At 40.2% G+C, this 14,634-nt stretch overlaps 3 protein-coding genes across 6 annotated transcripts; 2 read left to right on the top strand and 1 right to left on the bottom strand.

The window, feature by feature from the left end:
* Nucleotides 1-917: 917 nt before the first annotated feature.
* Nucleotides 918-4,741, top strand: LOC115736616 (tyrosine--tRNA ligase 1, cytoplasmic). Of its 2 annotated transcripts, none has more exons than XM_030668393.2 (10): nucleotides 918-1,074; nucleotides 1,188-1,335; nucleotides 2,232-2,521; nucleotides 2,603-2,699; nucleotides 3,201-3,306; nucleotides 3,395-3,477; nucleotides 3,576-3,721; nucleotides 3,834-3,939; nucleotides 4,210-4,269; nucleotides 4,411-4,741. In XM_030668393.2, exons 1-10 carry the CDS (start codon nucleotides 968-970, stop codon nucleotides 4,429-4,431), a joined length of 1,164 nt encoding a protein of 387 aa, XP_030524253.1. In that variant the 5' UTR covers nucleotides 918-967; the 3' UTR covers nucleotides 4,432-4,741. The 2 variants fall into 2 exon arrangements, with proteins under 2 accessions (XP_030524253.1, XP_048140031.1); XM_048284074.1 differs by having other exon boundaries at nucleotides 937-1,074; nucleotides 2,225-2,521.
* A 1,374-nt stretch (nucleotides 4,742-6,115) lies between these two features.
* LOC115736609 (protein OCTOPUS-like) lies at nucleotides 6,116-8,121 on the bottom strand. Of its 2 annotated transcripts, XM_048284059.1 has the most exons (2): nucleotides 6,693-8,121; nucleotides 6,116-6,662 (listed from the first exon to the last, which is right to left on the bottom strand). In XM_048284059.1, the coding sequence occupies exons 1-2, from the start codon at nucleotides 7,947-7,949 to the stop codon at nucleotides 6,243-6,245; spliced, it is 1,677 nt and encodes a 558-aa protein (XP_048140016.1). In that variant the 5' UTR covers nucleotides 7,950-8,121; the 3' UTR covers nucleotides 6,116-6,242. The 2 variants fall into 2 exon arrangements, with proteins under 2 accessions (XP_048140016.1, XP_030524245.2); XM_030668385.2 differs by having other exon boundaries at nucleotides 6,116-8,120.
* Nucleotides 8,122-11,975: 3,854 nt separating this feature from the next.
* On the top strand, nucleotides 11,976-13,598 carry LOC115736624 (acyl-coenzyme A thioesterase 13). Of its 2 annotated transcripts, none has more exons than XM_048284093.1 (3): nucleotides 11,976-12,200; nucleotides 12,396-12,536; nucleotides 13,390-13,598. In XM_048284093.1, exons 1-3 carry the CDS (start codon nucleotides 12,027-12,029, stop codon nucleotides 13,531-13,533), a joined length of 459 nt encoding a protein of 152 aa, XP_048140050.1. In that variant the 5' UTR covers nucleotides 11,976-12,026; the 3' UTR covers nucleotides 13,534-13,598. The 2 variants fall into 2 exon arrangements, with proteins under 2 accessions (XP_048140050.1, XP_030524268.1); XM_030668408.2 differs by having other exon boundaries at nucleotides 11,986-12,218.
* Nucleotides 13,599-14,634: the final 1,036 nt, after the last annotated feature.

Genomic DNA, 14,634 nt, shown 5'->3' with positions numbered 1-14,634 from the left:
CAACTACATTATAATGGGACAATTTTATATAATCGATATGTAATCCAAATGGTAAAAAATTCTCGTATGTTCCCGGCTCAAGAACAATAGTTGTTGAGTTTGATTTTGAAGGTAGGGGAATTGAGATCTAAATGGAGGATTATGGTGATAAGTTACCGTGCTAGTTTACCACTGAACAATCGGTTAACTATAATCATGCCCCAAGTGAAAATATTAATGAGTTGGTGAAAAGTTATGAAACGAGTAAAAGAAATTAAATGTTTTTATCCGCGCACCATATAACATGTTTTATACGTGTGTAAATTCTTTTTATTTGACAAAGACGAGTAGCTTTCTACAAGCTTATCAGACATGAGGGAGATGGAGCGAGGTAACTTTTTGGAAGAACAGTGGTATTTTATTAACAGATTGCCTTACAAAGGTAATTTCTTGGAAGAACAGTAGTATTTTACTAACAGAATTTTTTTTTTCTGGTCGAAATTTTACTGACAGTAACAGATTGCTTTGCAATTTTTCATTTTTGGTTTACGCTCACAGTGCACAATATTCCAGCCATCACCCTTCGTTGATTAGCCCACGCAACGTTCTGATCAGCAGCAGATCCACACCATTTAAGCCGCCTGGCTCCATAAAGCTAGGGTTTTGGGTTTTCTCAGTACATTGCCGGCGCGTTTCTTGGTTCTCTCTACCTTCATCGCCCTCATCTCTGTATCGCGCGAAGGTATTTTTCCCCCCATCATGTCTCTGCCAAGGATTGCTGTTCATGTTTCGTTGCTTTAAATACCTTCAACTTCTGGACAACTGAAGCGTAGGATTAGATGGTTCTTTTAGCGTGTTTCAATTATCATGAATTGTTCGAGTGATTGGAGGTTCTTGAGGTTAGCGCATCTCCATTGGGCTTATGCAGATCTCTGGGGTGTGGGAGGAGTATTTTATTGAACTGGGCTTTCGCGAAAACTTCATTTAAATGGAAAATCAAGCTGATCAGAACCCCCCTTCCAATGAACTGGAGTCTCTCTCCATGGATTGTCAGGCAGAAGGGGGCTCCTCCTCGAGTTGCCCAACAGTCACCCAGTAAGCTCTTCGAATTCCACTTGGTCACGATCTGGAAATTGCATGAAAGGATCATATATTGGTCTGCGAGTGTGTTGAATTTCCTTGATGGGTTTTTTTTTTTTTTTTGTCAGGATGAGTCCGGAGGAGAGGTTTCGAATTGTGAGGAGCATTGGGGAAGAGTGCATTCAGGAAGATGAGCTGATGAATCTTCTAACCAAGAAACCCCTACCCATTTGCTATGATGGATTCGAACCATCTGGCCGAATGCACATTGCTCAGGTCTTGTTTTCCCCTGATCCCCTCTTTCCCTTGAGATAGTCTGATTTTTTGTTGGGTTGATTTATTGTATTTGGCCCATTATAGTTTAATAGAATACTCTATATAGTTTCACATAAATTCATATCTATCATTGCAACTTATAATGCTTTGGCTAGATTGGTTCGTAGATGTAGCATCAAGTACTCTTGTCTCTCACCGGGTGCCTACCTCTTACTTCGGAAAATATTTGCACTTGACATAATTTGTAACTTGCGTCAAGGGTAAAGTGGCCTAATTTTTGTCTCCAAGCTTTTTGGCCAGTCGAATATGAAGGTTTGAGATAGAACGGTCCTGTTTTAGTTTATTGTCCATGCAGTATCATTTGGAAATGTCCAAATACCCATCATCATTTTATAAAGTTAGTCTCGAAGTAATGACAGATTGCAATCCTTTTTCTGCACCATGAACTTGAAAGATGCTTGGTTTCGTAATTGAGCAAGTAGCAGACAGAAAATGCACATGAGGCTGATTAAATGTAGACTGATGTCTGGTTATATGCAATAAGCTTGCATATTGCCATTCTATAGTACGTAATTTATTTTTTTGCCTACTGTTGCCTATATTGTGCGTCAAAACCATCTGTCTTTTATTGTAGCTTGTGCGTTACTAATCGTTGCCCTTTTTTGTCAAAGAGAAAAGATATCTTGGTGTGAAGGACTTATATGCTAACTCATTCAGAGGATTGATTTTTGTTGTGGAGACATTTTGCTACTTAGTGGCTTGTTTCTGCTGTTTTGCTTGCAATTTTAAAGGACGCTTGCTTTTCAATTTTAAGCTGGAGATTAATGTAAAATTTTGTTGGGGCTGGATTTTTATTAGTTTGGAAGTTCATATTCGCATTTTCCTTTAGAGCACAGGGAGTCATGAAGACGATAAGTGTGAACAAAATGACTTCTGCTGGATGCAAAGTTAAGATATGGATTGCTGATTGGTTTGCTCAGTTGAACAACAAAATGGGTGGAGATTTAAAAAAAATCCAAACAGTTGGACACTATATGATCGAAATATGGAAAGCTGTCGGCATGGATCTCTCAGATAATAAAGTGGAATTTCTGTGGTCGTCAGAAGAAATTAACTCCCGGTCACACGAATACTGGCCACTGGTTATGGACATTGCTCGCCGAAACAAGCTCCCTAGAATAATGAGGTATATAACTAAGGCCCGCAATTGTTTTGTTGATCCCGACTGATATAATAGATCACTACTCATCGGTTTTGTTGTTTTCAGGTGCTCACAGATAATGGGTCGTAGCGAACAGGACGAGCTGAGTGCAGCCCAAATTTTCTACCCATGCATGCAATGTGCCGACATATTTTTCTTGAAGGTGCTTATAGTGTTTTGTCATCAGACTTTATTGCAATACTCATTTTCTGTCAATTCTTATGTTTTTTGGTCTATGACTTCCTAGAGAGACAATGTTTGCTTGGTTTTTTATCTTCCTTCTTGATAATGTGCTTAGCAGTTTATTCTATAGTTGAACAACGACTTGTAAAAACTGCAAGCACGATGAATACATGCAGGAAATTGTGAGCTGCATGCATGAGTTCATACATCTTTTTGTTGGATAATATGGGTTGTTCGACCTTTGGTTCAATTCTTTCCCACAAATACATGCAAATTATAAGTGCTATTTGTGATCTCTAGTACCAAAAAAGACTGTTTGCAAAATGTGTGTGCTGAGTTGTACTTGATAGTGCAGTGAATGAATCGTGATTGGGACAGCTGGACAGTATTCCGGTAGCCTTGCTGTTTGTGATTTTAATGTTTGTGCTGTATCTGTTTGTCGCTTCTAAAATGTCTTTGCAAAATGCTTTTACTTGAACAGGCTGACATTTGTCAATTGGGAATGGATCAACGAAAGGTGAATGTACTTGCCAGAGAGTACTGTGATCTTATAAAGAGAAAGAACAAGCCTATCATTTTGTCTCATCGTATGGTTTGACTCTCTTTCTTCTCATAAATTCAGTTGTCTTTCTAAGGTTGGAATGGTTATTTGGTCTTGATTGTTTTGGTATGCAGATATGCTCCCTGGTCTGCAGCAAGGCCAAGAAAAAATGTCAAAAAGCGATCCGTCCTCATCCATCTTTATGGAAGATGACGAGGTAAAATTTTGTGACAGAGCTGCATATCCTTGTGCAGTAGTGAGGAACCGCCTTTTTATTTTATCTTCTGAAGAATAATTTTTTTATGCCATATGTAGGCCGAGGTGAATGTGAAGATAAAAAAAGCATACTGTCCACCTATGATTGTTGAAGGAAACCCATGTTTGGAGTACATAAAATACATCGTATTGCCGTGGTTTAATGAGTTCAAAGTGGAGCGATCTGCAGATAACGGCAGTGACAAGTGAGCTGTCTATGATGTCGAGTTGCTTTTTCACCTACAACTTTATCATGCTAATTGAATATTAGTGTATTTTGATTACGTTGTTGCTCTTTCTTGCTTTCTTGCCACGTAGGACCTTTAAAAGCTTTGATGAACTTGTTGTTGACTATGAACGTGGAGATTTGCATCCTGGTGATCTGAAACCGGCCCTTTCAAAGTCTTTGAATAAGATACTTCAGGTAAGCTCCCTTCAATCCTCACGAGCATCTTTTTATGCAGGCACAAACGGTTGAGAATCCTGAATGACCATTTGGTCTCATCACGTATGAAGAGCCAAGCTACATGATATTCTGCTAGTATGGAAGAGAGCATGAGAATTTCCACACACGAGCGTTAGGAGTACACTATTATTTGCAATTACAGCAACTGAAGCCCTTGCAAACTTTGGGGGGACACATGTCTATCTATAGCTCCTTGATGGAATTCCTAATTCATTTTTACTTATGCAGCCTGTACGTGATCATTTCAGCAAAGATGCCAATGCGAAGGATCTGCTGAAGAGAGTTAAGGTATGCAGCTTTCTGCGTCCATTCAAATTACATAAACAATTAGATTCCAGTTTCTAAAGCTCCTTATAAGATAGCTGAAATCAACACGCATCCAGTTATCTTCCCAAAATTGAGGTGTGATTCTGTGATCTGTCAATGTAGGGATACAGGGTCACTCGGTAATGTGGCGCATGATCGCTAAAGGATGTGACAAACCGATTGATTACCGTTGCGGACGTTATTACGAGAATATAGTTTTATGTTTGGACATCAGAGTATTTTTTTTGTCCTTGGGCTTTGAGCACCCCAAGTATTTATTTTCAAGCTACCGGTTGCTTGCACTAATTTAGGAGACGTCTTCATTGAATTGCCACAAAATTTTCTTGTAACAAGCAGTGCTGGTTAAGAATCTGGTCAAAAGTTTTACCTGGTTTTGATGTACATTATTCAACTTAGACTTCGCATTTTATCAGTAGAAGGACTTTGCTCTTCATTTTTGCTTGGGAAAATTCCAAATAAGGGCTTGAAGTATCCTCATTTTATTCAAAGAATATCCTATGCACACCTATAAATAAGGGCTTGTAGTGCCCTGCCCAAGTCAGGCCCTTTTATGAAATAATAAGGGCACTCCAATGGGAGCATTTCATGTACTTATTTGAAATTTTCTTTTTTTGTTGTTTTCATTTTGCCACTGCTTTTACGAATTTAACAGCAGGGGCATTTGGAGAAGCTTGTTTAGCCAAAAAGATTTTTAGTTTAAGGGCCCTTGTTTACTGTCATAAATTCCTTGATTATACGTATAACATGGAAAAGCTTGTGACTTTTTTATTCCCTTGAAAAACTCGTGACTTTGAAAATTGGATAATTCATGTAATGTCGATTGCATTGATCAAAAACATCACTCGCGCCTGGTTTGATGTTCTTCCCAAAACTATGAATTTCTGATGTTCTTTACAATTGGGTTTTTAAAATATTATTTTCGTTTACCATTGAATCGGAGTTTTATTTTTTTCTTAATGATGAAGAACTCTCTACAATTTTTTATTACATAGTGAAATGCTAACCTAGTGCCGAGATATACATTTGTGTATTGATAAGATCATTCACTATTTTCTTGATGCCGGATGGATAATACCATGAAATTTGTTCTCCTAATGTGACCGACTTTGTCCTCTCGTTTGCTCGAAAAGTCCATCTTTACTCTCTCTGCCTCTGTCTCCCTCTCTCGAAAGAAGAGACTCATTCTAGAAGAAGACATGAAGAATCTTGGAGAAGTACGAAAGCCCAACCTGCTTACTGGGCTCAAAGTCAAGCCTATCGCCACTGTTTTTGAATGGAGACTGAAAACAGGGGCACACCCTTTTGGATTCTCCCCCGGGCAATGGACGTTCATGGTCTCTGCATCGCGTCTTCCTCTCGGCATAGCATGAACGGGGTTTACTAATGACAGTGGGAATGTTTCCTAGAAACGGAAAGAAAACTATAAAGGACAACAATGATATATCTAACCTTATTCTCTAACAGAATTTATGGACTGTAGTAGTAGCGACCTTCGTCCGAGCCTCCTCTGCAAGTTGAAAACCAGTTATGAAGGAAAATGTTTCCTTCTACCTCTCCAGAAGTTCTCTGAGTCATCACAGAGAGAATTCTATTATTCAGCCATTGACTTATGATAGGGAGAGTGAGCCGCCTACTTGCAAAGTAAGGAAATTTACAATGCAATCACAGAGTCCATGGAGTAGGGCCTGTGCGCGTCAGACATTAACAAAAACTTCGCTTTCAATAGAAAAAACTTCTCTTTCTTCCCTCCACATGTAGCCTGTCCCCAGTAAATCCGCCAATCCGCCACAATCATATGAAAACAGAGAAAAGAAAGGTCGCCAAAGAGTTAGCATTTGCTTCATTGCAATTTGAAGGAGGGAACTGATGACAAACATTGTTCTTATAACTAACCAGGAAGAAAGAAATACACAGATTTTGCATGTCTTTACAGTTTACAGCATGAAATTCTTTTTCGAAGTGTGGGTCCGCAGCCTACTCTTGACAGATTTACTTCCATAGCTCCTTGATGGAGTCAAGTAAAATCTTAGCAGACCGTTATCGAGATTGTTCGGAGAGTATTTCACACTCTGATTCCTCGTTAACGGAGACTCCTCCCTATTCCTCAAGCCAATCCCTTTGCTCTCAGTGACTCCTGTACCATTCAAAGATCCAGGCCCATCGATGTTGGAGCAGTTCCGACTGTAACTGCGGTCGAGCCTCTGGCTTATAGCACCATTTGCTTCTCCATTGGAGACTCGCGGTGGCTGTTCTTCCAAATTTTCAGCAGCATGATGTTCCTCAATTGCGCATTTGCTCTCGCTCCTCTGAATCAAACCCCATATATTCCATGCTTTTCGCCAACCAGGCAACTTCTTGAACCGTTTCTCATCAACCCCATCAGCAATAGAACCATCATCCTTTGATGCAGACTCGGTACTCTCCATCCTATCCTCGTTGCTGGACTTTGAGCTCGAACCCCTCAATTCTTCCTCTGCAATGAGCAATTTTGCCCCGTAAAATAATTCTGTGGAGGCAGGAGAGATCTTCATATTTGATACCAACTTCACATCATCATCCACTAAACTTCCCTTCCTAGTGGAATTCAGCCGCTCGAAACTCCTCCTCCGCCTCTGTGGGCAAAATTGCTCCTTGTAATAATCCCTAGTCTGAACAGACCCACCTGGGCTCCTCCCACCCTCCTCATTCACCACATTCAGCTTGTCTTCAACCAAAACTCTGTTCTTGAAACCAATATCAATCACCTTCACGTCCTCGAGAAACGACACCATCGGATTGAGCCGTGGGTTCTGATAACCCCTCCCGACCAAATACCCATCCCAAGATGCCCTCGGCTCGTCCATGGAGCACCGAACTTCATCGACCGAGACCCTACCCACATCAACCGACAATCTCGGATCTGTATCGCATGATCTCCTTCCCAATCCATACTCTGCGACCTCAGATTGTGCTTCCCTCAACTTCCTCAGACCGACCTTCCCCGTCGCACCCGCTGCAACCCCCAGATCGTCACCATTACCGCCACATTGCTTCTTCATCTTCTCCTTCCGGCGCCATTTCCCCAACCTCCGGCGAAACAAACATGCTGCCTCCAACAAACCACTGATATTCTTCCTTGTCTGCTTCTTGCTCTGCCATTCGAGATCTATAAACTCCTTCATGGTCTTGAACTCCGCCTCATCGTCAAAACCCTCGTCGACACTTCCATTATTGACAACATTCTCATTCGCTTCAACGTGTCTCACGCAAACCCTAATTTCCTCCTCATCCTCCTCCTCCTCTGGCTCTCGCTCATTCTCATCCTCTTCCCTCAACCCCAACAAGGCCTCGCCTTTCTCACATTTCCCTCCATCGTCGAGGGTGAACAGATCGGAGAGGGTGCTCCGAGCCTGGACGTCGCAGGATTTGCGGCGGGGCTCGGCGGAGACGCCGGAGAGCCCATGTCGCCTGGCGGAGGAGTATGACTTGCAGCGACGGAGGGGTTGGCTCGAGTGGCTGGCGATCTCCTGGTGGGCGGAGGGGCCAATGCCGGCGAGGCGCTCCCGGAGGCAGGAGGCACAGAAGCCGGTGACAGGGGTAGCGGTGGGGTGGCGGGGGCAGGTGGAGAGGCGGCGGCTCTGGGTTCGGGCTTGGTGGGTCATTGGTGGATCGATGGAGGACACGGCCGGTGCATATCAGGGGAAGAGAGGGGGAGTGTGGGCGAGTGAGGCGAGTGAGCGAGTGAGCGAGCGAGGGAGTGACTCGGTGAGTGAAGATCGGTGCAGTTTCAGTTGGGAGTTTTTCAGGTTAGGTGAACGTGCGACCGAAGCGAAAACCCCGTATAAAACCTTTCTCTGTATAACCGTACGTATTTTGTGGTCGGTCGCTCTACGATGGAGAAATACGTCCAGTGAAATTTATAAATACTGTGAAACTAAATCTTTTCCGTGACACAAAAAAAAAAAACTCAAACTTATACTTGCGTGATACATTTAACCTCCGTTTAGGTTCTATCAATAAGTACCGTTAAAAATCTGCCAGAAGCAAAAAATATTGATATGGCACCGACATGGCTAGATTGATATATAAAAATCATATGATAGAACCTCGACGGAGGGTGACCGTGTCACGTAAGTAAAAGTTTGAGATTTTTCATATCACCATAAAAAGTTTAGGGTAAATGTGTCGCGATAGGTATAATTTGAGATTTTTAATGTAACAATAAAAAGTTCATGACGAATTGTCGCAACAGGCATAATTTAGAATTTTTATGGCTTTTTCCAAATACGAAATGCAATCTATGATTCTTGGTCCATTTAACATTGGTTTGACGTGGATGATCTTATTTTAAGTTTTGTGATTTCTTGAGGCCAAGTTTTGATGTCGTAAAGATTCAATACTCTATAATCTTTAGAAGAATGCCCAGAGGAAAAGAGCAAAAGACTATTTTTTAGTTGGGTATGATTTGAATTTGGAACCGATTGCCTTATTAGGAGAAATTACAAAAAAAAAAAAGTCATAAATCCACGACATTTGTCTCAACTCAATCATATATATTTTTTTCGATAAAAAAAAATCATAAACATTTTATGGTGCCAACTTTTTTGGTCAATTATAGTGCCAATTGAGTCACGTTTTGCCAATTGAATCCATTAGATTTTGGCGAAATTACTTATGTGAATGCGAATCGTCCAAAGTGACGGTGTCAATGTTGACTTTGACATTTTATATTTTTTAAAATTTTAAATTTTTTTTATTTTCTTTCAATACTTTTTTTTGGTCGAGTGCCAACGAACCTCGTCTGATCGTTCCCATCGAAGGTGGCCTCGCTCTAGTAGGTCGAGGGTTGCGCTCGCCTCGCCCTCACCGACTATCGTTCGAAACCAGCCATCAATAAAATAAGAAAAAAAAATGGAAGAGGAAAAAAAAAATATTTATTTTATTAATTAATTATTTTACACTGTATAAGTGAGTGTGTGTGTGTGCGCGTATATATATATATAGCGAAGTGATCAAAGAAGTAAAAAATATACCCTTTTTTTTTTAAGAATGAAAAGAGAAATAAGGCGGTGCCGATGTTGCCCGAGCCTCGAAAGGTCGTGCAAGGGCTATATCGATATTCGGTAAATTTTTTGCGGGTTACGATGGCACGAGCCTCGTGAAATAAAAAAAAAATTTATTTTGTTTCGTCCCAATATGTTTTATTTTAAGTCAACTCCACTAAAGACCAAAACCATCTCTGGCCTCGAAACCGATGAACTTGATGTAACATTGTTGTCGGAATCTTTCTTAAATGCTGTTTCAGCACCGGTGCACCATCTCCTTTACTTTCCGACTTTGGGTCAAACTCATTGGTTACTTGAGTGGTTAAATAAAATAAAATAAAATAAAAAGGCAAGGGGGTGTGTGATAATATTTCTGAAACAGAATTTTATTTGGCAACTCAACTTCTAAAAGAAATTCGTTTGATTTCCCAAATTTATTTTTCTATTTATGATGTAATTTTTTACTTCAAAAGTTATTTTCGACCCGTTTTCAAAAGTAAAAAAAATTATTTTTCTTTCAAAAATAAAAATCTCTCGACATCAACATATCTCTCATTTCGCATTAACTCTTTACGAATTCGACCTCTTTTCATTATCAGTGCTTCTCTCGCTCTTTTCGCTCTGTATCACTCTCTATACTCACTCCCTACTACACGCCACCCATTGCCAACCACTGTCGATCACTGTTAACCACTATCACCATCGTCGCCCACCGCCAACCCCTACCGCCACCGATGACCACCGCTTGCCGTGGTTGCCGGCTCGTTGTCTCCGATCGCCAAAGTAAAAGATAAATAATAATTTTTATTTTTGAAAAAAATTAATTCAATTGTATGAGAGTTTTTTAGCAATAAATTTTTTCTTAATAAATTATAAGAAATAAATATTATATCATTTGATTAAAATATAAAAATATTTAAGTAATACAAATTAGGTATGGATCGTTAAATTTGTACTATATGAAAATGGGTCAAAAAGGATTAAATGAGCCGGACCATATTAATCTCAACCCACCCATTTGACGCCTCTAGGCACAAGCGAGATAGCATAAGAACTACCTATCCTTTTAGCATGATATATGAACTCGGCCATCGTATTCATTAATACAATTTTCCTCATAAATTTTGTCCCAATTTGCATAAATAATTAAATGACAAATTATTTGTAAATTCATATGTATTTGCATTTCATGTTTCTCGAATAACATGCATTTTAGGTTATGTTCGATAATTTTTCATAGAAAATTTTGTGGTAATAATGTTTCATAAGTAGAAATTTTCAACCGTTATCAAACGAAAATTTGTTCCAAAAAGCAGAAACTTTGTCTTGTTATCAAACGCTTTTTTTCTTATCATAAATCAACTTCTGATCAAAAGCAAAAGTGTTGCCATGCGTACCCTAAGTTGCTAACTTACTTGCTTGAAGCCTACACTATCCTACCACTAGTTGGTTCGAGATAGGACTGAAAAAAATCAAGAAAATTTTCAATTATGGTTGGTCAATGATATTTTTGTCAAAATACAATATAATTAAATTAAATTAAAAATTAAAAAGAAAACTAAAAGTTAAAACGAAAAAGGAAAATACAAGCGGGAAGGCATCCCTCTCGCCTATGGTCGCCGCTCGTCGCCAGAGCCAAGACCCTCTCCTAGATTTGGGTGAGGGTTGGCAACCCTCACCTAGGTTCGATGACCCCGGTGGTTAGAGCATCTTTTTTTTAACTTTTAGTTTTTTTTATTTTTACCAAATAGAAAAAGGAAAAACAAAGAAAAATGATAATAAATGTAAATAACGGAAATATCCATAATCAACTTGTGAGTTGAGCTCTTTGTTTAGACTAATATGGCCACTTTAGGGCCCTATTAGAAACGATATATGTTTCGTGCTTTTATTTAAGAAAATGATGGCTCTTTAGTCCATTGTTTGAAAATGAGATTACTTCAAGCCCTTATTTAAAAAAATGATGGCACGTCAAACCCTCATTTGAAAATTTTCCAAAATAATCATGTCGAGCTACTTGTGAGTAGCTTAGTTTGACTAGATGACCGCGCTCTGTTCAACTAGATGACCAATCAAGATGGGCTCGTCTAATCATGGCCTTAGTGATTCACAGGGTTGTTGAACCAACTCGAGCCACAAGAGTCCAACGATTTTTGTGTTGGATTGGGCGAGGGCATTTAGTAAGAAAGTTTGTCCCATCCCAACCCGAAAAGTTATACAAAAAAGGTAAAGAAATTACACAAAACGCTCTTGAATCATTTTCACTCTCATGCTCCCGAACTTTCAACTATCAAATGAAAACTTGAACTTTCATTTCGTAATGGGTCTTAACTCTTTCTTATCTTCACCTTTAGCATTGTAATGTACGTGACTTTTAAGAGGTAAAAAGCATATTTTCATCTTAATCTTGACAAGGGAATATCTTTTTTGCCCTTAACTTCTGTAAAAATTGGAAAATTTTAGAAGATGAGAAAAAAATAAATTAACTAAAATACATATTACAATCGACAATAAACAACTTTCTACCGTATTGTTCTAACGCGAGGCAATGGAGTTTTTAGAATATAAGGTACCGAGTCTAGTGTCTCATGGCCCAATTCCGAATCCGTAGCGTTTCTCGGGGCCCACTGAGCCCGTCCTCGCATTTGCATCTAGCTCGACTGTAGTTTCTTCCCACGACTGAGCCCACCATCGATGGAGAAGGCGAAGCAATTCCTCAGCGTCAGCGACGAGGCGTCGGAGGTGGTGGCGCGCCTCGCCGTCCCTCCTCGCCGCGCCGGCGACTACCCCAGCTTCTACGAAAACTTCTCTCTGAGGGGCCTCCGAGTGGACCGAGTCGAACCGGGACTTGTCGTCTGCTCCTTCAGGGTCCCCCCTCGCCTCGCCGTGAGTCCCTCGAACCCTCGCTCCCCTGTCCCGATTCTCTGAAATTATACCTCGTTTTGGCTTTCTCCCCACAAATCTTCTGTGCTTTTTGGTGACTATTATAGTATTTATGATCACATGATCACCCTACACGTTTGTTTTCGTTGTAATTCGTGTTTTGAGGTTAATTTGCGACAGGATAGGAATGGGAACTTGGCTCAAGGTGCGATCGCGAACATGGTCGATGAAATTGGATACGCAGTGATCCACGTCGAGGGGATTCCTATCAGTGTATCGGTTAACATGTCGATCTCGTACCTCTCCACGGCCAAGGTCAATGTGAGCAAGCCTTTGACTCGATCCTCTGAACCTTAGTAGATGCTCTGAAAGTGAACATATGCTCCTTACTCTCTGAACGTGGAATTGCTACGCGGTCGTGTATCTTGTTTGCGTATCTTCAGGCCCGACGTATCTGATGGAATTAACTGAGGTTGTCTAGCCATTCACTGCTGCTGCATGACAAAAGTGCCTACTCGTTGCATATTTACTTTCAATTTTTGATTGACTATTGGTGCTTTTCAAGCGGTCGGCTTAGCTAATCATCTATGCACGGTCCTTTTCTGCTCTGGCCTGATATTGTTCGGGCTATACCGTGTTTAGGGTGGCTCTGATCGCCCCAAGCAGTTGTTCAGGCCTTCTCCCGAAGTTCCATCTTTTATAGATGGCCTGATAGATTTTTTTTTTTTTGGCCCGATAGTTAAAGATTACAGTTTGTTGAGGAGGAGGATGATTTTGTGCGACAAGAGGTGGTTTCATGTTTATGACGTTGTCAAAGATCGTTTCTTTTATTGTCCTTTCTTTGTTTTGGCTATCAGATAGTCCTGCATTGTCTAGACGTGGTTTGGTAGCTGTGGCTTGCCTGTTAACGAGTTTGGAATGATCAACCAGCACGCACCACCTATTCAAAGGGAACCTCGTGCTCCATCCGCACTACTAGGGCTGTTATTTGGCATATAGATGAAGTAGTAAACCGAAAACTCGAGTAAGCATAGCCTAATACAGCTGCATTACTGGGTCAACTGATTCCGTAACTTTTGGAAACTGGTTTCGTATTGGTTGTAACACCGGGATTGCCCTTTGAATTCGATTTCACACATGTTGGACAGTGATGAATTTCCAACTTGAATTGCAGGATGAGCTAGAGATTACGTCAAAGGTTCTGGGACAAAAAGGCGGCTATTTTGCAACCATTATACTCATGAGGAACAAAGCAACCGGGGAGATAATTGCTGAAGGTCGTCACTCACTGTTCAACGCACATGCTAGCAAAATGTGAGTTACATTTTAAAGTTGGACCTGAGAAATGTGGTGTAACATGCTGATGGCTACAGAACACTCCGGTTTTGCCGGTCATGTAAATGCCGTAAGTTGTATATTTAGAAGCTTTGGGTTGAAATGTTTTGTATCCTCGGCTTTTCTCAATGTTCGTTTGTTCTCATCTTCTCATCAAAATTCTCATTGCATAGACTGTTGGGAGAAACCTGTGCATCATCTTTTTCCAGGAATTCTTCATTCGGATTGTTGCATGGATCTCTTTTGACACGCCTTCAATTTGATTAAGCCATTATCTAAAAGTATCACACAAATGCCCATCTCGAGCAGGCCGAAATTAGTATGATGTAATTTCTGTGAGACATCCGGAATCCTAGTTATGCTGCAGCAACTGGTTTTGGTACTATTATGAATGTACGAAGATGATCGACTGTCCGACTGAGAAAGCGGAACTTGGTCCGACTGTGATGTAACCCAAACACAAAAACAGCCCTCTCCCATCCAGTTGGGTCTTGTCGTAGTCGAGCTTCGGATTAAACTCTCGGAAACTCCATCACCACTTTTTCTGTAAAGAAGAGTTCGAAAGCAATCATTTTGCGAATGGTATGCAGACAATGATGACCTTGCGATTTTCTACGAGGAATTTTAAAGCAATCATTCGTTTTTGATTTCAAACGTTCAATTATTTATACTGCACATAAGGGAATGATTGGTACTTGGTGTCCATTCCTGTGAAACTGCACATTTCCTTTCACAATAGAATACTTTTGATATACACTTCAACTAAGAAATAATTTGTTATTAGATGACAATTCGATAAATTTACACAATTTACACCAAACGATCATCGACAAGCTTGCTTTATCGCAATTTGACACACCTTAACACGTGCATAATAAGGTATTCTAATATCCATGTGACAAGTTCACGATTGATTGATCAATAATAAACTAATGCACTTGATATTTAGATTTCGGTTAGTTCGTTTATTGGTTCTTGATATTAATCCCCTAGCGAAGAAAATGTGTTTTATGTAACGTTTACAAGAATGAAAGTTTAATCCAATTAATTAATCACATTTCTAAGCATTTCAATTGTCTATATT

The sequence above is a fragment of the Rhodamnia argentea genome, chromosome 8 (assembly GCF_020921035.1).
Source record: "Rhodamnia argentea isolate NSW1041297 chromosome 8, ASM2092103v1, whole genome shotgun sequence".
NCBI classification, from domain to species: domain Eukaryota; kingdom Viridiplantae; phylum Streptophyta; class Magnoliopsida; order Myrtales; family Myrtaceae; genus Rhodamnia; species Rhodamnia argentea.
This window is presented reverse-complemented; position numbering and strand designations above follow the sequence as displayed.